The 26,255-nt window shown below is 45.7% G+C and overlaps 1 protein-coding gene across 6 annotated transcripts in view; it reads right to left on the bottom strand.

Moving 5' to 3' along the window:
* The window catches only part of TLK1 (tousled like kinase 1), a 310,849-nt gene that overhangs the window by 85,887 nt on the left and 198,707 nt on the right, over window positions 1-26,255 (bottom strand). For 2 of the 6 annotated variants that reach the window (XM_088470045.1, XM_088469958.1), the window contains exons 1-2: window positions 6,232-6,307; window positions 4,617-4,735 (exon numbers count right to left, since the gene is read on the bottom strand). In XM_088470045.1, coding sequence (XP_088326171.1) covers window positions 4,617-4,735; window positions 6,232-6,307 — 195 coding nt within the window. The other 4 variants (XM_088470184.1, XM_088470297.1, XM_088470129.1 and 1 more) reach the window with 3 other exon arrangements.

Raw genomic sequence — 26,255 nt, forward strand, 5'->3', positions numbered from 1 at the left:
TTGGGAATATTTGGATATGGGAGACTCAACCTGTAGCTTCTTCTGCATGTCAGCTCCTTACAAACTATGACACTGTTCCATTTTCACCACTGTCCCATATTTAATATAATGATGCAATGTTTAAATGTGCTGGCGTATATCTTAGAGCAGAATGTCAGTGAGTCTTCTAGAAAAAAATTTTTTTTTATTTTTTTTTTAATTGTACTTTGCCACATAGTGCAAAAATAAAACACACACACGGCTAAGGAAACCTTTTCCACTGGAAGCACACGCTTGTGGCTTCCATATCAAGCTATGAGATTCAGCAGTATGCTCGCACCTGGCCCAGCTTCCGCCACACGTCACAGCTGTACGGTGAAGGAAGCCTGCCTGGGAAAGAGCACAATGCACTAAATCAAATCACTACTCCTGGGTGAACAGGTAGTGCGCAATGCAGTATGTGTCCTCTCTCCCCCGCATTATTTCTCAGGTGGTCCGCAATGCAAAATTCCCCTGCCGCTCGAAAAAGTCGTGCTGTGCTGAAATTTCATATAGAAATTGTGACGCAGCGCTACTTGTTGCTTGCGTCACAATGACGAGCAGGCGTCAGACTGGAAAGCAGAGCAGATCCCTCCTCTAGTGTACAGGAAGGGTGTGCAGTTGGCAGCGTGATCAGTCCCTGGTGAACAGTGGGCTTCCGCGTGTTTGTTACTGGGCCTTTTGTGAAACAGGCAAGTGAGGCAGTATCTGGACTGGCTATAAGTCTAGTCAGCAAGTAGGGTAGTATCTTGGCAGCGCTGTCATCTGCGTCCAGCCAGTGTGTTGCTTGTTACTGTGCCTTCTGTGTAGCCAGCAAGTAGGGCAGTATCTGGGTATCACTACCATCTGTGTCCAGCCAGCAAGTGGGGCTGTCTTCTGTGTCCAAATAGCAAGTGTGCGGTATCTTTACCGCTCTTAAAAAATATATTTGTGCCCAAGAAGCAAGTGTGCAGTATCTGGGCAGCTCAAAGGATTTTCTACTCTAAAACAAATTAACACCTGTGTAAGGAATGGCATGGAGCGGAGCACACTAAAAATCTGATGCCGATTTCACTAGAGGGACCAGAACCTACAGACTTAAGGTGCCTACACACTTGCCGATTTTTTTACACGATTTGCACGATTCCGACGAATCGTGATGAGAAAGTGTAAAAATATATGCCCAAATCGTGAGCGTCCACTAACGATCACGATGCGCGTCCCCGCAGGTCGTATATCGCATCTTCAGATCTGCCGTACTGTAGGGCAGATCTGACAATCTCAGTCACGATGCACTGGAATAGTGAGGAGGCACGATAGATCGTTTGTCACATTGGACAGTTTTTAACAACAAATCGTGCCCACGACTGCCGGGGAGCTGCTGGGGAGAGTTCAAGTGGAAGTTCAAGTGGAAATCGGACACAATGTCGGATCATGAGCACATCGCTAAGTGTGTAGGCACCTTTAATGGTGCGTACACAATAGACAATTTGCTCCATGAGCGATATCGTCTAGTGTGTCCCCGGCAGGGCTGTGCTCAATGTCGTGAACGACATTGTGCACACACACACACGAGATGTCATGAATGATATCGTTCAGCACCCTCCCTTATCCCCGAACTTGCATGTCCAGATGATGAAAGACATTGACCAACAACCTGCGGGAGCGCGCATCGTTGGCCGTTATCGTTCATCGTTTTAGCGTACACACTGGCTGATATAGTGAACGACTGAACGATAACATTATCGTTTAAAATATCGGCAAGTGTGTACGCACCTTTAGACAACTGGGCCGCTAAGAAAAAGAGAAGAATATATATAGAAAATGTTCATCTTGAGTTTAAATCAATAGAAATTCAGAATTTAATCACTTCATTATTGCGAAGACCCCCCCCCCCCCACCAGCTACTTCTTGATGCCACCCGACTGACAAAAGTTTCAGTGGAGATTGAGTTTCCCAAACTCTGCCATTACGGTCCAGGTTTTAAGGATATCCATGCTTACAACCAGAGGTACTAATTAAGTCACCGTGCTCTGCATGTCTATCCTTAAATCCTGGACTGTAATAGCGGAGACTGGGAAACTCTGCAAAGCAACAAGAACCCACAACACTAGCGGACCTGGTGACATGTAGGGTGGAAAAGTAACAAGTAGTAATTTTCTGACAATCCTACATTGTAATTACGGGTAACTACTTCGACATCCAAAGCAATATTGAGAAATAAAAAGCATAGGTTGTCTAGGACTACAGGGGGAATACTATCATATATTATGCACAATTTAAAGAATTTTTGCTAACAACATTTGTCACTACCTGTAATCTCAATCCATTTCCTATAACCACTCAATAACATAGCTCAGACCAGGATATAAAGCAGTCAGCACCACGCAATGCAACAAAAACACTCTTGCTTATGTTGCTTCCTTGTTCTCCTCTACCACCTATTTCTTGTTGCCTCTTCAGTCCTAAAATGTAATGCCATGCACCATCAAACCTTCCACGTGTGGCCAAATTGTTTGCAAATCCGTTCAAGAATGCAGCGGTCCAATTGCAACATGGCACATATTGCCAGCATTAAAAATGTAACACAATGGGGGCAATTTAATTGTTTTCACTTGAGGCTGTGACTAGTGGGCGCCCGACGGAGCAATTCAATAGTTGCCCCGTTCGGGCGCGAGTGCTGCAGGTGGACACCTTTCTGAACTTGATTTTCCATGCTGGACAAATGGCATTATGGGCGGAATTCAATTCTTTCCAGCCCCTATCGCGCCCAACGGAGCTATTCTATTCTTGCTCCTGTCGGGCGCGACCAGCTGCCAGCGCTACATTTCAGCTCGCAGCCCCTGGGGGATGAGAGCTGAAATGTGCGAAAAGTGACACGTTTGGGCGCCCAAACATCACTTTTTCGTGATCGCGCCCAGCACTTTGGTCGGGTTTAGCTGCTTTACACGGCTAAACCTGACCTCTATGGGCGCGATCAGCGTGAAAAGCTGGCACAATTGCATAGCGGCCCGCGATCTCCTGTCACTTTAGTCGGGAGATGCGGGCCACGAAATCAATTGAATTCCGCCCTATGAAGGAATTTTGACTGTTCAAGATAGGAGCACACACACTGTACAATGGTTGGTCAATTCCATTTACCACAATCATTTTTAAATCCAATATACTGTATACTCCTATATAACTAGACCACGGACGTATCTGTACCTTTGCGGCACACAAATGATCTAAAACAACGAAATGTAATCCAAATGACTGCGCAGAAATGTGACCTGCCAAATCAGGTAATTCAGACTGTCCATTACACAAATTATATACATAGGGTGTTGGCAAACAGATTAAGAAATCATTTAGCTGAATTTGCTCAAAATCCCAAGTAGCTTATATTATATATAGAGTTTTCCAAGTGTGTACAAATAGTTCAACATACAGATGTGTCCAGCTACATCTTCGCTGCGGCACACACGCCCTGAGTCACGCATTGGCGAACCCAGAACATTGCAAACACGGCAAAGATGTAGCAGGACACATCTGTAGATAATTCTTTATCAATTAGGTTGAAGACTTTTCTGTGGATCAGGAAGATGATTACGAGAATATAAATCAGTGTGTTGGAAGAGTTTTAGAAAAGGGTTCACAAGATATATTATTTGTTTACTACTTTACTTGCAGTAAAAAAATAAATAAAATGTTGACAGTAGTATAGCAAATTCTCATGATACAGTGAGGTGCAATGGTGCTAGACAAGCCTGCAGCCGCCTACTAGCACCCTGCTGTAAAGGTGCCTACACACTAGACGACTTGCAAAGGATGCAATGTTGTGAACAACTTCCCCGGCAACTCCCCGGAACTCCCAGACAAACGATATCTTGCATAAACTGTGCAATCTAACAAACGATCTGACCAACAACCTTAATCTCGTTAACGAGATTGCCAAATCTTACTGCATGAAAACAAACGACCTGTGGGACCGCGCATCGGCATCTTTCATGGACACTACACGATTTGACGTTCCGATGCGTCGGAATCGGCCAAATTGTGCATAATATCCTCTAGTGTATACGCACCTTAACAGTACTGCGAATTAGTTATGCATAAAGGGATTGTATACGACCGCCCCAGATGCTTCGGTATTTGCACTAGCATAATAATAATAGCATATGATGTTCAGAGACATTGATTCTTGTTCCAAATGGAATGACAGCTTTTAAAACACTCTCAGGGATTCTGATTATATTTACTACACATAAACCATTTAGGAGCCTTCTGCGTCTGTCGCTCTACAGTTTTACAGGACCAAATAAAACCCAGATCTGGTGCAATAATGGTTGATACCATACATAAAGCATTTGTCTATAACATCAGCCACATAATCTATCACTGAATCTTTTTGTAGCTAACTAAACTTATAGCAGACAAACTGCGGACCCTCTGGAGGCTGCGTTACAGAAAATAACTGTTGCTTCATCAACTTACCATCACTGCTGCGCTTTAATGTCAAGTGCTTAAAGTGTATCTGACACATACTCACAGTGAAGGCAGCCATGTTTTTTGAGAAATCAATATTCATGAAAACTCAGCTTATCGATTCACTACGGCACTTATACATTTGAACTCACTTTAGCCCCGACACTACAGCTCCCAGTACTTCCAGTGCTCCCACTGACTCCTCCAGTGAACCTTGCCTCCAGCAATTCCTGCCGTCTTGGGTCCAAGCTGTGGAGTTCATCCATGACACCTGGGTGAAAACAGAAAAATCAGCATGTATGTTGCAATGATCAATTAATATATTACTACATGGATGAATACAGATTGCAACAAACATTTGAAAACCAAAATCAAAATCTGCATTTGTATCGGCTTACGTTTCTCTTTCTACAGCTTGCAGGAATACAGCGTTAAAGTCAATTATTGTTAGACACCATTTCTCTGTTTTTTTTATAATCTAAAATGTTTGATTAGTCCAAGATCAAACAAGCATGAGTAGCATATGACAACAGAGGTCAACAAACGTCAAGATTAGCTGCTTTTGGGGGCCTAAAAAACACAAAGAAGGTACTTCAAGGCTGAATTTATGCTGTGTAAATCTTTACTCAGCAAGTGCTTGCTACACAACCAAAGTACATTTTTATTTCAGAAATCAGTCTAGTCAGAAAATTTAATTCCCGTAAATACAGCGCTCTCTTCACCATGCATTGCCCTCAAGGCACCAAGATGTGCAACAACAAGATTTCATGTACCATTCACCATCGGACAACGCGGCTTTCAATGTTTCAGAAAGTATATAATCTAGCAGCATTAATCACTGGTCACGCATGCAAGGTTTGCTGGTTATTCCAAGTTACCATTTCTTTACTAACTAACCCAACATGTCTACATTGCTTTATGGACGGCTACCGCTGTCCTACATCCAATTCCTTTCCAAGAAATGTATCTGATGCCATTTACACAAACAAGAGGTACCAAAAAGATCTACCAATGGCAGAACGCTAGCCACATGATACAACGCACTTTTGTTAAAGGGATCACAAGTAAAAAAAACATTGAAAAAAAACCCAAAACGACAAATCTAGAACTCTATGCGGCACGGCGTCCGTAATACCGTAGCACTCTGCTATGCAAGCCTCCATAAACCAGTAATGCCCTGAAAATTAGTGCCATCATCTCTTGCCTCTCCCAGGTCCAGTCCATCCTGCTGTGAGTGGCCAATAGGCACAGAGCGTTAAGCGGCGCCAATGTAACAGAGTCTACGACAGCGGGCGCAAAAAATGCAATGCTGCTTATGCATGCAAGCAACATGCCATTCTCTGGCCATTGGACACTTGCCCTTTAAGCTTGGCCTAGTCTGCTACTCAGGGCAGGTCACACTCAATGTTAAATATCTGCCAGTCCTCATCAGAGGAGGCCAGGCACTGCAGCTGGGGACCCATGGCCAGGCCCCTGACACCCTGCACGTACTGCAGCAGCAGCAGTAATAGCACTCTCCATTCCTACCTTGCAAAAAAAGAAAAAAAAAAAAAAAAAGTGTCAGATGCAAACTTCAGACTTCCTCACTAGTCAGTGGCACCATGCTACCCCATCACCCACCGTTCAGATCGGTTCCCAGCCACAAGAGCATAGGTGCACCGGATGTTACATACACACGGCGCTTATTCTCTGCCGGTGCTCAACGGTACTCAGTACCGGCACCTTTCGGGGAGGGGGGGGGGGGATTGGAGGAGGAGGGGGACTCACCATTCAGCAGCGCGCATGCGCCGGCAAGTCTCGCGTCACCAGTGACTGCTGGCGACGCGAGACTACTCCGGCGCATGCGTTGGGGCGGTCTGTGGACCTCGGCGTCTCCTGTACTGACGTGCGCGCTCCCGCTGGACGGGGCCGAGACTGAGTGCACTGCGCATGCGCGGCACCCTCCATTCACATTTTATTATTACTATATTATAATATATACATTTTTTTTAATGATCTTCGGGTCGTATTGTTCTCTTCCAGCCTCTCTGCTCAATAATTATATCTATTAGATGGCATATGCAATGGTTAATGGCGTCCAAAGCACTGCCAACTCCCAAAAACTAATATATATATATATATATATATATATATATATATATATATATATATATATATATATATATATATATATATATATATATATATATAAAATAAAAAATAAAAAAGTTTAGAAGTAAAATTGTATAATGATTTTTTTTTTTTTTCTTGCACCCAATATTTAACCTAAGCCTGGGTACACACCTGGGCGACTTGTTCGTCAACACAGCAATCTGCAGACCGAGCGGCCGATTGATAAGCCGATACACCCCATTCGCTAAGGCTCGATATGCCTGGCCAGACATCACAACTGGATGGGCACTTATATATGCCCGCCGAGTTGAGATGTCCGTGTTGGTGGGTCCCTGCAACCCTGTACGGGTCGCCCATACACAGCCAAATGTGTCAATATATCTGCAAGTTATATATCGCCATCGGCTGTGCTGCCGGGCCGACCTGATGTGTCTGTCAACGATGTTGTTAACAGACATATCGTCTGTACACACGGCATTACTATGCGATAGTGTGTACCCAGAATTAGACAGACACTGGTAAAACTTTATGCAGATTTCAGGACCACCTCAACCTGCATGTTGTTTTTCAAAGAGATGAGAGGTAGAACCGTGTGACTTGCGCAGTGTAGCGCAGCCCTTACGGGCTGAAGTATGCAAGTGTATATCTGGAGTAAATGGATGTATGGGTGGTCTAACCTTCTATGCGCCAGAGAAGTATCTGTATGCTGCTTACATGTATAGCTTCATTAGTCATATGATATTCTTAACTTAGAACAGGAAAACAAATGTGATACTGTGATGAAATAGTGTGGGGGGCGCTGAGGCAGGGAAGCAAAATTTGACTTGTTCGAAGGGGTTGGGCATGAGATCCCGGCGGTCGAGACGCCACTGGTCAGAATACAGACAGCAGCATCCCTACAGAATCCCGACACCCATAAGTACAGAAGGTAAGTCTAACTCTTACCCCTACCCCTCCCTTCCTGTGCCTTACCCTAACCTCCCCTCCCCGCACCCTAAACCTAACACTCCCTCCCCGATGCCTAAACCTAACCTCCCCTCTAGCGTCTAACTATCTTCCTAGTGCCTAACCCCGCACCCTAGCGGAATCGGTATGAAATACCGCCGGCCATGCGATTCCCGGCAGCGCCTGGCCGACAACAGCAGAGTTCCCGGCAGCGGAAGCCCGACAGTGCTGGAATTCCCGATCGTGGATAGGTAAGTATTCTCTAATCTAACCCTCCTTAGGGGTGCCTAACCCTAACCTCCCCCCCAAGTGCCTAACCCTAATCCCCCCTCTAAGTGCCTAACCCCCCCCCTTCCCCGCTGCCTAAACCTAAGTCCCCCGGGGGGGTGCCTAACCCTAAGTCCCCCCCGGGGTGCCTAACCCTCCCTCCCCCTAGCCTAACCCTCCCGGGGGGTGCCTAACCCTAAGTGCCCCCCGGGTGCCCTAGACCTAACCCTCCGCCCGGCGGCTGTCCGCATTTCATCCCTTGCCGGGATATGACAGTCGGGTTCCCGATTGTATACCACCCTAACGCCCGATACTTACCATTCGGGATGCCAGCGGTCAGGATTCTGGTGCCGGGATCCCGACGATGTCAGGATTTCGTCACCGGTATTTCGCCTGTCAGCATCTTGCACACCGGGATGCTGACTACATCCCATTCGAAGCACCACAAAAAGATTTAAAGTTTTATTAAGTATTCACTATCTCTGCTAAATTAGCTTGTTCTGTGACCAAGTAAACCCCATTTTCTGCTCTATCCTTGTCCAGACACCATGCACCTTCCCTAAATCTTTTCTGTAGTAAGAATTTTCTGTCCATGGCAGCATGACCAAGCCCAACTACTAATCTCTCCACTCCCTTAATGTCACATTCACATCATATCACAACCCAGCTGCTATTACATCATTAATTGGTTATTCCATTCCCCATTCTTATATCAAGATACTTTGAGGGAGATTTATCAAAGCTTGGAGAAAGATAAAGTGGAAAGACATAAAGTACCAACCAATCATCTCCTAAAGCTGTGTACACACTGGAGTGATATTGGCCCGATCAGTGGTCTCCCCAGAAGTTTTTTCCAGCTGGGTGGCATCAAGAAGTAAAATGTTTTAAATCTATTTTTTAAACAACCCTCAGATACTGGCCCCTATTGCAGGCTACACAGAATATATTTTTGTAGATATACTGAGGGTCATTCAGACCCGCTCGCGAGCGCAGGACGCTCGCAAGCGGGTCGATGTTACCCCAATGCGCATGCGCACGACAGAAGGAGCTCCGTCGTGCGCATGCCCGAGACCCGGACAGCGACAGCCAAGCTGTCGCTCCGGGTCTCGCACCAAAGGGGGCGTGCTGTCGATGGTGACTGACAGCACGCCCCTTTTGGTGGGCGTGCCAGGGGCGTGGCTGCCAGACGGAGGCGTTCCAATAGGAAAACGCCTACCGTCTGGGTCCGGCCCCACTGACATCACTAGTGATGTCAGTGGGAGTGATTTTGGCTCTGATAGAGCCACAATCACTCCAGGGCTTGCGGTCACCGAGACCCTACCGCAGGGTCTCGTCGCAAGCCCGATGGTCGCGATGGTCTTGACCATCGTGACCATCATTTTGGCCGCTCGCATATGCTGTGGGTGGTCATCCACAGCTATGCGAGCGGCCAGGAGGCCGCTCCATTTTTAGGTAGGAGGGCACTGATTCAGAGCGAGCGCTCTGGTCAGAGCGTCCGGCTCTGAATCAGGCCCTCTGTCCCCACAGATTTTTTTTTCAGCTCCAATACAGAGAGAGTGGACGCAGGTCTACTCTCTCCAATCAGTTCAGGCGACTGTTCCTGCCTTAACAGTGCGCCTGTGCTTTTATACAGAGGGAGGAATCTTTGCCCTCCAGTCTGATACCGCCCCTGCACTGTGATGGACAACGTCCCCCTGCACCGTTGCAGCATCCCCTGCTCGGCACTCTCACCCGTCCCAATGCCGCATCCCCTGCCCAGCACCTTCCCCCGTCCCAATGCCGCATCCCCTGTCCAGCATCTCCCCCCGCCCCAAAGCGCCGCGCCCCGGAACCCTCACTAACGTGTCCTTATGGCTGGTGGACACAGAGCCTCCGATGTGAAGAACAGGTGACGTCGGCGCTCGGCGTCACATCTGGTGTCCGTGGCAACAAGAACACTTTAAGGGTGACCGGGCAACAGGGGACACAGCGCATTGGGGCGGGCGGGGGGAGTGCCGAGCAGGTGACACGGCACTGGGGCAGGGGGAAGTGCCGGGCGGTAGCTGTTTCTTACCGGGCGTTGCGCCTGCAATAAACAGCCTAGGGAGAGCACTGTCGATATATTGTTTCCAGCCGAATCAGAACGACATATCGTTCCGTCCTTCATTAAATGATTCTGATGTGACGGCCCGTTGGCTCACATCGCTCCAGTGTGCACCCAGTTTTACTGTTATTTTTGAAACACATGGGGAGATGTATCAAAGTTTGGAGAGAGATAAAGGACTAACCAATCAGCTCGTAACTGTCATTTTTCAAACAGGAAAGGAGCTGATTGGATGGTACTTTATCTCTCTCCACTGTAAATCTCCAAGCTTTGATAAACTTCTCCACAGTCTGTAAAATGACAGTTAGTAGCTGATTGGTTGGCACTTTATCTCTCTGCAAGCCTTGATACATCTCCCGCCTTTGTGATCCCTACTTTAGTCCATACTTGTCTACTTTTGAAAAGACATTTCAAGGAGACTGTGGGCTTTATTCAGAAGTGCACACTAGTGCACTCCTGAACGCAGATTCCCAATGGTTGGAAATCTGTGCAGGCACCTGACCCGTACTGCACATGTGCAGTACTGGTCCTGCGTGAACGGCTGTCGGAGATTTTCTGGCCTCATTCATCTGCGGCAGTCAGCTTGTGTGACGCCATGTGTAACCAGCCAATGAGCGGCCGCTACATGTAAAGCGGGGTTCCCTACCTGCCCTGAGATCCCCGGCTTGGGCTGACCAGCTTTGGGGGTGAATGTTTTGGCCCTGGAGACCCAGTGATAGGATCCCCTGGCTGTGGCATTACACCCCGGTCGGTTTGGATCCGGTGCTGGTTTTACATATAGGGGGACCCCTATGCATTTCCCCCCCCCCTATATTTAAAACCAGGACTGGCCCTGCAGCCAGGTGCTGTTTCCTAAATTACGGGGGAACCCTACACATTTTTTTCTCTATAAATTTAGGAACCAGGAATGACTGAGCAGCCCGGGGCTGGTTATGCTTTTGGGGATGGGATTACGTTATTTTTTTTAAACATTTAACCCTTTTTTTTTACAGGTACAACACAAGCAGCCTTCACATATCTCAGTGATATTTGCAAGCTGCTTGTTCAGAAGGGTTTGGCAGAGAGAAAACACTGCAATCTCGGGTGAGTAATCTCATCTAAACTTGCTATTAAGGGGAGATATCGGGATCTGCTTCACCATCGGAAAACTCACTCTCGGTTAAACTCACTTCTTAGTAAATTTGTGAGTTTCAGGAGCCTCAATTCACCCGAGTTTCAGCGAGTTAAATCGAGTTTAAAAACGGCAAAACTCGAATCTTAGTAAATTTACCCCCTAGACTCTTCAGGGAGTCGGGGAGATTGCTACTAATTCAGGGAGTCTCCTTGACAATCAGGGAGAGTTGGCAAGTATGCTTAGGCCCTCATTCAGAGCCACTCGCTAGCGGCAGTACGCTCGTTCCGAGCGATGTTCGCACATCTGCGCATGCGTACGGATCGTTATACGCATGCGCGAACCAGTCAGTGCGGCCGAAATTCATGTGCTCGCAATATAGCGAATGCCTGCTATTTTGAGTGACAGAATGAGGCGTATGTGGGTGGTAACAGGGGAAGGTGCTTGAAAACGGGGAGTGGAGATCAAAACGCAGGCGTGCTTAAAGGTCAAAACGGGCGTTTTATGGGTGTGCATAATTAATACAGCAGCGTCATTGACCACATCACTGGGTTATTTTATAGCCAGAACTGCTCGCAAGATTGTGGTAGCAAAAACCAACCACAAGAATAGCGAGCAGTTCATACGCTGGTCGATGTACTCGATTAATCTAATAAATAGCGGACATGACGTATGGTGCGAGCGGCCAGGGGGCGTTTTTAACAAATAAACGAGCGTATGTTTTGCTCGCTCGTTCAGACTTAGAGGTGTGAACAGACTGCAATTTGCGAACGGATCATTTGAATAGCCACCCCTTGTTTTTGAACGAACGACCGCAAATAGCGAACGGCTCTGAATCAGGCCCTTAGTCTTTTCCTGCACTCTTCATTTTCAGCCAAATTCCTACTATCATGTCCAATAGTGTCACTCAGCATAATAGTGCAGTATATCCCTCTATATTTGCAACTGGTTCCAAGGCAGCTGGTCCAGGTACATCCACTGCAATAGGTCCTAATGCAGCTGGTCCACGTACAAGTACAGTGTCACTGGCTTTGTACCATACAAACTTTTTTTTGTGCTCACTGCAAATTGTTTTCTGCAGAAAACACTTTACATTTGGCAACTGCTGATCATTCAGAGCTATGCAGAGTATTTAAAAAAAAAACAATTAGATGAAAATTGGAGAACATATAGACATGTTTGGTGATTCAATGCGAGATTCAGAAAAAGTGTTGCCATCAAATTATTTACAGAATTTGAAGTTATGTCATAATAAGGGTGCTACAGATGTGTTCTCTTGCATCCTTGCCGCTCGTGCTGCAAACGTGCGCACGCATCACGCAATGCGATTTGCTGTGGCTGCCTGTGCCACGGTACACCATGCCGCTTGCTGCGTTCGCACAATGCAATTCTATAGGGTCACGAGTGTGAACTCAGCGCGCATACCCATATGCGGGCGCGCGACTAGCAACATATGTGGCACGATTTGCCGCACCAGCGGCAAAGATGCAACTGGACATATCTATACCTTTCATGGAAATACTGAAATTGTTGGTTCAGGGCCTGATTCAGCAAGGAATAAAATCGGCCGATTCTTGCATACAGGGCCTGATTCAGAGCCGGACGCTATTTGCAAACGGTCGTTCAGAAAAAGGGGCCGGCTATTTAAATTGCGCGCTCGCTCTTTGCGGTCTGTTGACGCCTCTATGTCTGAGCGAGCGAACGAAACATGCGCTCGCTATTTTGTAAAGAGGCCCCATGGCCGTTCGCATCATACATCATCTCCGCTATTTATTAGATTAATCGAGTACATCGAAAGGCGTCTGAACTGCTCGCAGTGCTTGTGGTAGGTTTTACTTCCCGCAATCACTGCGAGCAGTTCAGGCTAAAAGACAACCAAGTGACGTGGTCGATGACGTTGCTTTGTTAATTATGCACACCCATTAAACGCCCGTTTTGACCGTTTGGCATACCTGCGTTCGGATCTCCACTCCCCGTTTTCAAACACCTTCCCCTGTTACCACCCACAAACGCCTCATCCTGTTACTCAAATTAGCAGGCTCTCGCTGTTTTGCAAGCACACGATTTCCGACCGCAATGACTGGTTGGCGCATGCGCATTACGACCCATACGCATGCGCAGATGTGCGTACATCGCTTGGAGCGAACGAGCGGCCGCTTACGAGCGGCTCTGAATCAGGCCCACTGTTCATGCGTAGGCACCGCAGTGCGCGACTAGCTATTGCGATCGAGACTGCGATCGCTACGGCTACGCAGGCCCATCACAGAGTGACAGGAATTGCCGTTTGTGGGTGGTGACGGAGGGGTGGTTGGACGAACGCCGTTGCAGGGGCATGCATAAATTATCCACTGCGATGCCATACGCAGCCTGAGGCCTGATAGCGTGCGTGGTTATTAGCAATTTCTGAGTAAGGTCAGAGCTTGTGCAAGTGTGCGTGAGGCTACGATGGTACTCGATTGTACCGATGGTTTCGCAGGCTTGCTAAACATTACGGATGTGTGGTAAGTAAAGTGGGCGTCCTTGTGCAGTGCTGCGAGGGAATATCAATCACAATTAATTAGCATATTATCGCGATAGAACTTCGTGCGTAATTGCTATTGGATACGGTAGTGAATCAGGCGCCCTCAGTGCACAATATGTATGATTCAGCAGATGATGGAATTGCAAAGCTGCACACAAGGGGCTTTGTAATTCCTTCCTGCTAAAATTCTAAAACTGCAGGAAGCGTCTGAAGAGAAGAGACGCCTCCTGTCAGCATCTGTGGTCGCAGCCTGGGATCACCATGATGTGGCACCGGCTAACTGAATAAGCCTCAGTTTACTCAGGCTGGCCAGCTTGCGAGACCACGAAGTCTGCGTCCATGGACACAGACGCTGGCCTCGTCCCTCCTGGAAAACAGGGGCAACACGTCCTCATATCCAGGAACGCCAGCATACCCCGCCCTCACACTACCCCACAAATGCATTTGCCTGTCAAGACATGGGGGGGGGCTGCGTACACTCTCTCAGTACCCGTTCCTCCAATAATCGGGAATCTGCATGAGGCTGCCAATCTGCGTCCTCTACAGAATCAGGTCCAATGTAAATGATTTGAGCTGTAAAAAGCACTTGCTGAACATTTAGCTACACGCTAACAAAAGGAGAGGATTAATTTATGGAGGTAATCAGGCAGCAAGTATTACCGGAGATCATAATTGAGATACTCTGAACAGCTGACACATATATCATTATGTGCTTCCACGCGTTCCAATATGTAGATATACTGGAGAAACTACATTTCCATTCCAGATGGTCAGGACCAAGCATAAGACAATTCATGAAATATTAGTGGAAAATATATTGGCTGGCGAGCCTTGATTGGTAAGAAGAAGATGGTAGCTTAATATATTCCATGCTATGGATATTTCTTATATTTTGTCGAACAAAGTGCTGTAAAATGCTGTAAAATGCTGTAAAATGCTGACCAAAGCATTCTTATTTGTTTACTTCAAATGAAGTGTTGTTTTTTTCTGCATCATACGTCTACCAAATGTCATTAAGCCCCTTTGATTACTTATAATGAAAATCCTTTGAGAAACTCGTTGGCATGCTCATTAGTATTGTACCAAAGGACAAGTGTTGGGATTACAGGTTGCAGCTGGAAAAAGAGATATCAACAAGTTCTTATGAAAAGTGTTGGGATTGAGGAGCTGATCTATTACAGTTTTCTTAAGGCCCCTACACACTAGAAGATATCCTGAGCGATTCGTCTGATTCTGACGCATCGGAGCGACAAATTGTTCCATATCGTCCCGTGTGTACACTCTATCACGATGCGCACTTCGCCGGTTGCATCTTCAGATCTTTTGTAAATGCCGGAAGATCTGTCAATCTCATTAACGATTTCCCTCTTATCGTGCAGTGTGCATGCACTACCGAACGACATGTCATTCAGACCTGCACGATGCTGCCGTCACTTGCATTCCCACTCCCCTCCCATACCGGCTTCAGACACAGATGCATGCACATATCAGTGAGATCCGTGCAAGCATCTGTGCAAAAAGCTTGTAAAGTGTAAAATAAAATTAAGAAATGATGTGGGGTCCCCCCTAAAAGCACAACCAGCCCCAGACTTTACAGAGCCAGTACTCGTCGTGAAAATACGGGGGACAAAAGACGTAGGGGTCCCCTGTATTTTCCATAACCAGCACTGGACTTTTTCTAGCAGGGTGTAATGCCACAGCCAGGGGAACCCTTTCACCGGGTCCCCCGACCAAAGCATTACACCTGACCGTTAGTCAGCCCAGGCCCGGGGATCTCTGGGGAGGTGGGGAACCCCCCTCCCATAAAGGGGTTCCCCTCTCCAGGGCACACCAGGCCTGGGCTTATAGCCCGGAGCTATCCCCGGCATGCCTGGCAGGTGGGTGCCGGGTTGATTGTGTATAGTGTGTGTAAAAAATAGATGAAATAATATTGTCTTTTGATGGAGAACTACAGGTCCCAGCAAGACTCCCCCTCATGCTGGTACTTGGAGAACCATAAGTACCAGCATGCGGGGCATTAAGGGCCTGCTGGTACCTGCATTTCACCTGCAAAATAAATATTGAAAAAACAACAGCACACACACACCACAACAGTATACTTTGATTAAAACATACATGCACACTCACATTCACACATACTCATCTAGAATCCCTGTAGCCATTCACGCCCCCTTGTCCAGTAGAATCTACGACACCTATTCCTAGCAAAGATCACATCCTCTTCGGTCCATATAGGCATCCACTGTCTTCTTTAAATAAAAAAAAAGTAAATTCCCGATCCACGAACATAAGTACCATCCTCTAAGGACGGTACTTCCCGAATCACAGCTCAGCAGCTGCATTTCTCTATATAAATGCAGCGGTTGAGCGTTCATTGGCTGAGAGAGGTGAGCCTCCGTCTCTGGTCAGCCAATGAACGGTTCCCACCATTGACTTCAATGGTGAGAAGAGATAGGTGATTGTAGGTGATTATGTGTGAGTGTGTACGTATGTTTTAATTAAAATATGCTGTCATGGTGTTTGTCCTGTCGGTTTTTTAAATATTTCTTTTGCAGGTGAACTACAGGTACCAGCGGGCCCTTAATGCCCCGCATGCTGGTACTTGTGGTTCTCCAAGTACCAGCATGCGGGGAGGCTTGCTGGGACTTGTAGTTCTCCAGCAAAAGACAACATTAGTTCATTTATTTTTTTACACACACGGTGACCCTGATTCATTACGGATCACTATTGCGATAGCAGCTGCGATTACGCACGCAGGTCTGTTGCGAAAATATGGTAATGACTGCAATCGCACAGCTATTACAGAGACACCCAAAGCCAGCATAGAGACGGCTACTACCGCTTTCACACATCTTTAATACTTAGCAATCCTGCGTATACATTGGGAACATCGAGTAACATCAGCCCCTCATGCACACAATTATAAACAGGTCTGACCTTACTCAGAAATTGCTAACCTTGTCGCATGCAGTGAGTACACAAGCTGCGTATGACGTTGCAGTGGCTAATGTATGAACGCTCCTGCAATAGCATTCAAACGGATTAGCACACTTGCGTTTCGCCAACCCCCCTGTCAACACCCCTAAATGCTTACTTCCTGTCGATCACTCTGCAATGTGTCTGCGATTGCAGTGGTGCCTTCGCACACTGTGATGCATATGCATGCGCAGTGTGCAACAATCGTCTGCGTGCGTAACCACAATAGCGATCCGTAATGAATCAGGCCCACTATACACAATCTACCTGGCACCCACCGGCCAAGCTGTACTGATCCTCAGGTATACAGGGCCAGAAATAATTCAGGCGCTGTAACAGCTGTGTCGAAGCGACTGGCCGCAAGACGCCATCTTGGAAATGAGATCGCAAGACGCCATTTTGCGAAATTGCCGCCTAAGCGCCATTTTAGATAAACTCACATTTTAGTACATGTGGCGATGATACTATTAGCACCATGCGATTGCATTTTTCACCATTTCTCATACACACATTAATACGCACAATTGCGCTGTTAACTAGTCGCATATTAGCGAATGCATAGGACTTTGTATGAAACCGCTGTTTTATTAGCTTTATGCGCACGCATCTGCCGCAAGTTAACTAGCATCCTTATATCAAACCCTGAATACCCACACATTACATATTCACACATAAGGTTCAATAAGCTTTAAAGTGTATGATTTAAGTTGGTTCAGTTAGTTTAAATGCTGAGAAATAAAGGTATTTGATAACTAAGGTATTATACATGCTAAACAAGTTGTGTTTGGTTTTGTACTGATGCGTATTCTTTTTACAGCATTCCGGAGTTATCGGTGGGGAGGTCGCATCATGCAAACTCAAGTTATGGATCGCAGAGCCTACAAGCAACGAAATTAATATTTCATGAACAACTGTTAGGATGTTGCAGGGGGCGTAAAGAGAAAGATCCCCAGCTGTTAGAGGCAGGGAGAGTCTATTTGAACCAGCCTGTTAAATGTGCTGTAACAGATGCTTCTCCCCTGGGAACCAATGACATCAGCAACAAACTTCCCTATTGTCCTGTTTATTCTGGGGGGGTATAAATATGTGTGCTCGAACGCTGGTTCTTAGTCTTCGTGCTGAATGCTGTATGACTAGGGGTCTCTTGCTGATGCCTATCTCCGGGTCCGGAAGCGCTGCGTATGTATACTGTACTTGGGTCTATATAATTTCCTTTTGCGCCTAAATTGTGTCTAGATCAATTGCGTGTAACTCTCTGAACTTTTACCTGAATAACACTTGTGTTTTGTAACCACAGATTCCACGTCTAAGTCTTTATTTATTTATGGTATGACTGCGTACGCAAATTAGCGTCATCCTTAGAGGTTTATAGGAAGGGTTTTAGAAGGTATAGGCAGGGGTATATTGAGGTTCTGATCCAGTATCATTAGTTGGGGACTCGTAGTGAAGTCACTTACCTGCTCACACGGTACATACGTCTATCGATATTTCAGCAAAGGGTGGAGTGGCCGCATGCAGGGTTTACCTTGCAACTGCTTTGTGCTGAAAGATCGCTATCCGTCTCCGTGTGAATCAAGGAAGCTGACTAGAATCCAGGAACAAGAGAGGAAAAAGTTTGTTTTCCTCTGTTGATAGAACCTTACGTTTAAAGGGGTGTACTGAGTACGCGGCTAAGTCGCAGGTTTGCGCATAGCAAAAGATGCACTTTTGTGTACGCAGTTAAAAAGCCATTATACGGTTGTGTGGTAGTCGCATTATTGTGAATGCGACTGGTCGCACAATAGCGTATACGTACTTCCGGTTGTGCTGCCACGTGTTTGAACAAAGCCATTGAGGTTTACATTTTTTTTCTATTACCAATATCTGGGTTAACGTGTATTTTTCTGCACAGGAAAAAAGTGTGTAACAGTGAATATTTGTTGAACAAAGTTAAGGGTATCGTATGATCCTTAAGGGCTAGGGGCAGCTTTACCGTTCTATACACAGTAGCAGGTGTACATGTTGTCTTTGTTGTAGAGAGTTGCGTGAGAGTAGCCGACATATAAACTCTCATAGGTGTGGAAGTTGCCTTACTAAATCTTATCCGGGTGTGGAAGTTGCCTTTTTCAAATATAATCCAGGTGTGGAAGTTGCCTTACTAAATCTTATCCAGGTTTGTGGGCGCCGCCGACTTAAATCGTCCACAGGTAAGTGAAAGTATCTTGATTGTCTTTCACCAGTTTAAATCTTTATTGAAAAGCGTAGGAGTTGTCTCAGAATGGGAGCCACGCAAACAGTAGAGATGTTAGGCAATGATGTGCTGCTAATGGAGGCGCCGATCGGATCGGCCCGTCGTATCATGCATACCAAGTACGATACTTATGCAATAAGGTATTGTGATTTATGGTTTAATATGACGAGGAAGAGTGTTAGACCGTTTCCCAGAATTAGTAGTTTTGATAAAAATGTGTTAGACAATGTCCGGGATCACATCAGTTTGATGCGCGCCCGAGAGAAAAAGGTTAAATATTTTGAATGTTTAAAACTGTGGCAGCATGAAGAGGATGCGTGGCTTAAAAATGTGCAAACGACGCAAACTAGCGTCGTGAGCACATTGCCAGAAAATACATCCGCGACGCTAAATTGCAATACAGGCGAGCCGCAAAATGTGCGCACGTGTGGCAAGGTAGCGTCGTGGAGAGAATTGCCAGCAGTTCCCGCTCACCTCCCCCACCTTATGTGGATGGAGGTGCAAGTACAGTTACCAAAAATACCCATAAAAATGTAACAAGCAACTTGTACCCTCTCTTAAGCAACTATAAAGAAAATGTTTATGACGCGGATGATGAGTCTATTGTAATGTCTGCCATTTCCCATGCTGTGCAGATGATAGATGCCGCATCACCACAATCACGAGTGGTGCCGCCATCTCCATCGGTAACAGCAAGGGAAGTGTTAGTGTCCTCTGCACCCGTAGAGGAAGTTGTTCATACCATACGCAGCAGCAGCAGCAGACTAAACCCCCAGCCAGGTAATCAGGTCAAAGGTAGCAGCGCTACCGGTCTCCATCCCATTCAGACAATAACTGTTCCAAATGGAAATGCAGATGCAAACGGTATAGTGCCCACGAGGGAAGTAGCAATGCATTGTCCTTGGACAAGAGCAGAACTAAATTCCATCATAAATGATTTCCCAGATCCCAAAAAGGAATTAGCCAAATGTCAAAGATTTTTGAGAAATTTGGGTAGTTCACATGAGCCCACTAATAAAGATTGGCGTGTGGTGTTAAGGGCCTGTCTGCCACGCAATACCGACGTGACAAAATTTATCACGGATTGTGTATTGGATGGTGACGTTCCCTTAACAGACCAAGTAAACCAAGGTAACATTTCCCGCATTGTAACTCAATTGGGTATATATTTTCCAGTAGTAGTTAACTGGAACAAAATTTTCACCATTAAGCAGAAAGAGAGTGAGACTGCAGAAGATTATTGCGATAGGGCTCTGCAAGCTATCACCCAGTACACTGGGATAGAGGATATTAAAGATAGCACTCACCACAGGGGAATGATAGTTACGGTACTTGTGGACGGTCTGAAAGAGAGTTTAAAAACTCGGGTTCAGACCTCACAGCCTGGCTGGCGGGGACTCACAATAGATACCCTCATAGAAACCGCCATTGAACATGATAAAAACATCTCCAAAAAGAGAGAAGCCCACAGCGAAAAACTAATGGCTGTTAGTATACAAGCTCTGGAGGGAATGACGGTAACAACACAGCCAACAGACACACTTGCACTTGCACACACACTCATGTCTGAACAAGTATGTGCTCTCACTAACCCCACTCAACAACAAATACAACTCTATCCCACTAACCCGATGCAACCACAGGTCCCAGGCTATCCACCAACTTCTTATCCCCCACAATACCCTTACCCTCCCTATCCTTACCCATATCCACCACCTTTACCCTCTGCGCAAACCTCACAACACCACATGTCTTCACCCGAAACACGAACATGTTTTAACTCTAAACAAACAGGACACTTAAGTAGAAACTGTACAGCAAAAGGAATAGGGATCTCACATTAGGGAAGACCTAGATATCCCCATAAGGGATATGCACAGAGGCCAGCAAATGTTCAGCAGGCACCAGCTCCAATTGTAGCCGTAAATGCTTTATTGGAGAATGGTAGCCAACGCTAGGGGTCAGGTCATACCTGTAGTCTACAGTTGATCAGGTTAACGGAAAGTACTAGGGAAGAACCGGTCATGATGGTTGATGTAGCTGGTACCTTAATTTGCAGGTGACCAACGAGACAGTACCAACAATGGGTGTAACAGGTAAAGTGGAACATTATCCTTTAACAAAGTCCACACAGGTTACTATTGGGCCGTTGCATACCAGCATTCTTTTCTCCTGGCTGCTGCGGCTCCTACTAACCTACTGGGCAGAGACTTGTTATGTAAGATGGGATGTGTTATATATTGCACCCCTGATGGTGTATTTTTAGATATCCCAGAGAGAATGGTATACGAGGTGCGGGATATGTTAGACACTCCTCGAAGGATAATGTATCACTCTACAGTTTTAAATGAAACTCCATCACAGGTAGATGAAATGTTGTCCCTAATTCCAGATTCCCTTTGGGCTAAAGATGGACAGGACAATGGACTAATGCCAAACGTAAGCCCAGTAATGGTAAATTTAAAAAGCGGAAGGCAAGCTCCAAAAATTCCCCAGTACCCACTAAAACAGGAAGAGGTAGAATTAGGGTTTTTTCCAATAATTGAGCGATTATTACAACAGGGAATTTTAGTTCGTACAGCTAGTGTAGCCAACAGTCCCATCTTCCCGGTAAAGAAGAGTGGTGGGAGGGGTTATAGGCTGGTACAAGACCTTAGAGGTGTTAATAAGGTAGTAGAGAGCCAATTCCCTGTAGTGCCAAATCCAGCTGTCATTTTGATGCAGATCCCACCAAATGCAACCCATTTCACTGTCATTGACCTCTGTTCTGCTTTCTTCTCTGTGCCTCTCCATCCTGACTGTCAGTATCTATTCGCATTTACATACAGAGGTTTACAATACACATGGACACGATTACCCCAAGGTTTCATAGACAGCCCCAGTATCTTCTCCCAGGCATTGCACGACTGTTTACAATCTTTTCAACCTGCCAATGGATCTGTTCTAATTCAATATGTGGACGATTTAATACTATGTTCTGAATAAGGACAAACTACAGCCATGCCAATCCAGAGTAAAATATTTGGGACACTGCCTAACCCAGGGGTTACGACACCTTACAACACATAGAATCCAGGCCATACAAAACATGACACTGCCGCAGAATCAACAGCAAATTCGTACCTTCTTGGGAATGTGTGGATACTGTAGAATGTGGATACCAGGTTTTTCTATTTTGGCCTTACCTTTACAGGAATTAGTCTCTTCCTCAAAGCCCGATCGTGTCATACACACAGAGGAATCAGAACAAGCTTTCCTTAATCTTAAGGACAGTCTGACAAGAGCTCCTGCATTGGGAATACCTGATTATGAAAAACCTTTTGATTTGTATTGTACGGAAGCCGATGGCTGTGCTGCAGGTGTCCTTACACAAAAACATGGTGATGCCAGTAGGCCCGTAGCATACTACAGTGCCCAATTGGACACGGTAGCAAGATCACTCCCTACCTGTTTGAGAAGTGTAGCAGCTACCGCTCTATTGGTGAGTAAAAGTGAGGACGTAGTATTGGGCCATGATATGATTGTCTACACTCCCCATGCTGTATCTGCTCTGTTGAACTCGGCTCAAACCAGACATGTCTCCTCGGCTAGGTTCACCAAATGGGAACTAGCTCTAATCGCTCCTGCAAATATTACTGTTAAACGTTGCAGTACGCTGAATCCAGCAACATACCTACCATATGTACAACATGATGTACAAAGGATGGAAGGAGAGGAGTTGCTGGTGGGAGGTGAGTTCGGCAGACATAATGATATGCACGATTGTATGACATATCTGAATCAGACCTTTACTGCTAGACCTGACATGCATGACACACCTTTAGAGAATGTGGATGTAACTTTTTATACAGATGGGAGTTGTCATAGACAAACAGACACAGGTGAATTATGTACAGGTTATGCTGTTGCAAATGACACAGACATCATAGAAGCTAAACCTCTCGGTCCTCCTCACTTAGGCCAGGTGGCAGAGTTAGTAGCACTGACTAGAGCATGTGAACTGGCAGCAGGCAAATCTGCTAACATTTACACTGACTCGAGGTACGCGTTCGGGGTTGTGCACGATTTTGGGGCTCTATGGCGTCTGAGAAATGTTATGACAGCAGCAGGCACACCAGTTGCACATTCCCGACACATAAAACATCTTTTAGAAGCAATCCAACTGCCCAAAGCAGTGGCAGTAATTAAATGCAAAGCCCACACATGTGAGGATAACCAGGTGTCACTGGGCAACAACAGAGCTGATGAAGCTGCAAAATGGGCAGCAGGGTTAAAAATGTTTTCTCCAACTGAAACAATTATGTCATTCCAAACTATTGATATGCTGAAATTAATTGTGTTCAATTCAGGAAAAATCCATTTGGAAGTCCAAGGGATGTGGGCAAGAGTCCTCTGGGCTCTGGAGGGACGGACATGGTAAGCCAGTAGCCCCAAGGCATATTACCCCAGCCTGGCTGAGGCAGCACACGGTCTGACTCATCTGGATAAACAGGGTATGTGCAAGTTGGTGAGGGCATACTGGTGCGCACCAGGTTTTTCTTCACAAGCAGAGAAGATAGCAATGTCCTGTCTGACCTGCTTGAGAAAGAACATAGGGAAAGCGATCCCTACCGAACCGTCCCACATTCCACCGACTGATGGACCTTTCCAGGTGATACAATTTGATTTCATCCAATTACCACCCTGCACGAACCTTAAGTATGTATTAGTGTGTACAGACGTATTTTCTAACTGGGTTGAGGCCTACCCAGCGGCCACTAATACTGCTGCGTTTACTGCCAAGAAAATAGTTCAGGAATTTGTATGCAGGTACGGTATCCCAAAAATCTTCGAGATTGATAGGGGTACCCATTTCACAGGTGATGTTTTTCAAAATATGTGTAAGCTGATGGGTATTAATAGCCGACTTCACACCCCCTACCGACCGCAAGCCAGTGCCAAGGTAGAGAGGATGAACGGGACTATTAAAAATAAGCTAAGTAAAATCATGACAGAGACTGGACTAGGATGGCCAGAAGCGTTACCTTTGGTCCTACATAGCATAAGGACCACTCCTAGACCTCCTCTGAATCTGTCCCCATTTGAAATATTGTTCGGTTGACAACCTCATTTGATTATAAGTCCACAGGAAGATCTAAAGGGTAACAACGAGGTAACTGTGAAGTATCTTATATCAATGAGTAAGCAGTTAAAGCAACAGCAGCAGAAACTGAAATTGTTGTCTAATGATATGCCTGAAACGAACTGTCATGAGGTTGAACCAGGAGAATATGTAATGATCAGAAATTTCTTGCGTTCAGGTTGTTTGACTGATCGGTGGGAAGGTCCGTACCAGGTGCTGCTGACAAGTACTACATCTTTGAAGGTGGCCGAGAGAGATACCTGGGTCCATTCCACTCACTGCAAAAAGGTCAATCAGCCGGTGGAGAAACAAGTCGGAGACAAAGCTGATAGCGTGGACCTGTCGATCGCGAGCTTGTTCCGGGAGGATTGAACAGGTTGTAGTGAGATACCTGAACTGAGAGAGATTTGCAGGTCTTGTTGTGACAATGGACGGGCCTGCTGTGTTCATTTTCATATTCTCTTTTAGAGTGTTCACCATCCTGGTCAGTCCGGGGATATCCAGTGTCTGTGATGGGGGACCGATTGAGGAAACGGGAGCTGATGGCAGTGCTGATGGAGTGGAGTCAGGACGAGTGCAATGCCAATCAGGGGAGTGTCTGACCAATCTTAGTACTGTTATTGTTAAGAGAGCTGTCATTCCGGATACTCAGGGAAGGTGTGGAGGTTTATCATCTGAAGATTCCTGTATTTGTGAGCTTTGTGGGTCCCTAGTTGATGAGAACTGTATCCAACGGTGCCAACCTAAATATAATCCGTACTGGGGTGGGTATCCTCTAGAGGATTATCATAGCATGGTAGGCAAAGTGTTAAATCAAACTGATTGCTGGGTGTGTTCACATGTGCCACAGGGACAGCATAATGTAGGGTTGGGGCCATTTCCGCTGAATATCACGGAAATTTTAGAATTACAAAAAGGGAAAACATTGGATGGAAAATTCCTCTCATCCAAACCACCTCATTTCAAACTCTATCAATTCCAAGTAGATAGATCACTTTTGTGTCTAAACATAACCAACCCCAATAAACCTGGGAGTTGGGAAGTGATGGGGAATAATCAGACAATGACCTTCTCACAAAGAGCTGACAATGAGTCCATAAACCATGACCTGCTGCGCTCCATTAAGTCTGGTGGGAAACATTTTAGGTATCGGTATACATTGAGTTCCACCAAAGAAATTATTGGTAAGGTGCCAAATGGCTATTGTGCTAAAATAATACAGCCAGAAACTTGTATGTACCAAATGGAAGACCAGAAATAGGATTGTTTGCAAGGAAAATGTGCTTAATGATAATGATGCATACCATTCCTTATGTTCTCCTTGATAATGTATATTTCATCTGTGGAAGAAAAGCGTATAAATGGCTCTCCCCGAGTTCCGAAGGTTTGTGTTACCTGGGAAGAGTAGTCCCAGAAGTTATGACCCTCACACATGTTGAAATCCTGGGTATACATAAAAACACACCGTCACCATATCTTCACACACAATATGAACACAGGGGCAAAAGAAATATGGTACATGGTGATATACATAAAGCCACTCAGTTAATCAGTGAGACAACTGGCTTTCAAGTTCTGGTCGCATTGGACCCCACCAGGATCGCTCGGGGTACATTAAATTTTAGATATATCCAGGAACTTGCTATCTTAATAGATAATATCACCGAGATGTACGATGACACATTCAGGTATACAGGGAGACAATTGCAAGCGTATAAGAAAGAACTGGTGCAACACAGGCTAGTGTTGAATTATTTAACTGCTGTTACTGGAGGGTATTGCGTAACATTGGCCACCCAATTTGGAGTGAAATGTTGCACCTATGTCACCAATGATACCAGCGACCCTAAGGAGGTGATAGACCGGAAGATGGATGAAATTCTGCAGCTAAAGTGGGAATTTCGCAAGAACCATAACGCTTCAGTGGCTGAAGTAGGGGAGAAGATAGAAGGATGGGTGTCATGGCTGAACCCAGTGAAATGGTTCTCAGGTCTAGGGGACTGGGTCCAGGAAGTGATCACCAGCATAGGCAAATTCTTAATCCTTATACTGATTGTCATCATAATAATTGGCATATGCGTCCGGTGTGTTCCTATTGTGTTGAAGTGTGGAAAATGTAAAAACAGAGTGAAACGAAAGAATGAAACTATGAGGGTGGTCAGAAATTACAATATGTATACTGAGGTAAATATAGAACTGCATTACAACCCTGAACTAGGAAATACTATCGTTTGATGTATTATATTTAGACATGCAAAGAATGTATTATTGAAATGTTATTTATAGAACACCTCAGATAATGTAAAGTCTAAATTCTCCTTCAAGACTGCTTTTATAATACTGGTGCATTCCCACACCTTTCACATGATCTTCCAAGATCCGCGGTGTGCGTATAATAGTAGTTTTATGTCCCCACCCAGAGAC

This window comes from Taudactylus pleione, unplaced genomic scaffold (assembly GCF_031769625.1).
Source record: "Taudactylus pleione unplaced genomic scaffold, aTauple2 ptg000004l, whole genome shotgun sequence".
Taxonomy (NCBI): Eukaryota; Metazoa; Chordata; class Amphibia; order Anura; family Myobatrachidae; genus Taudactylus; species Taudactylus pleione.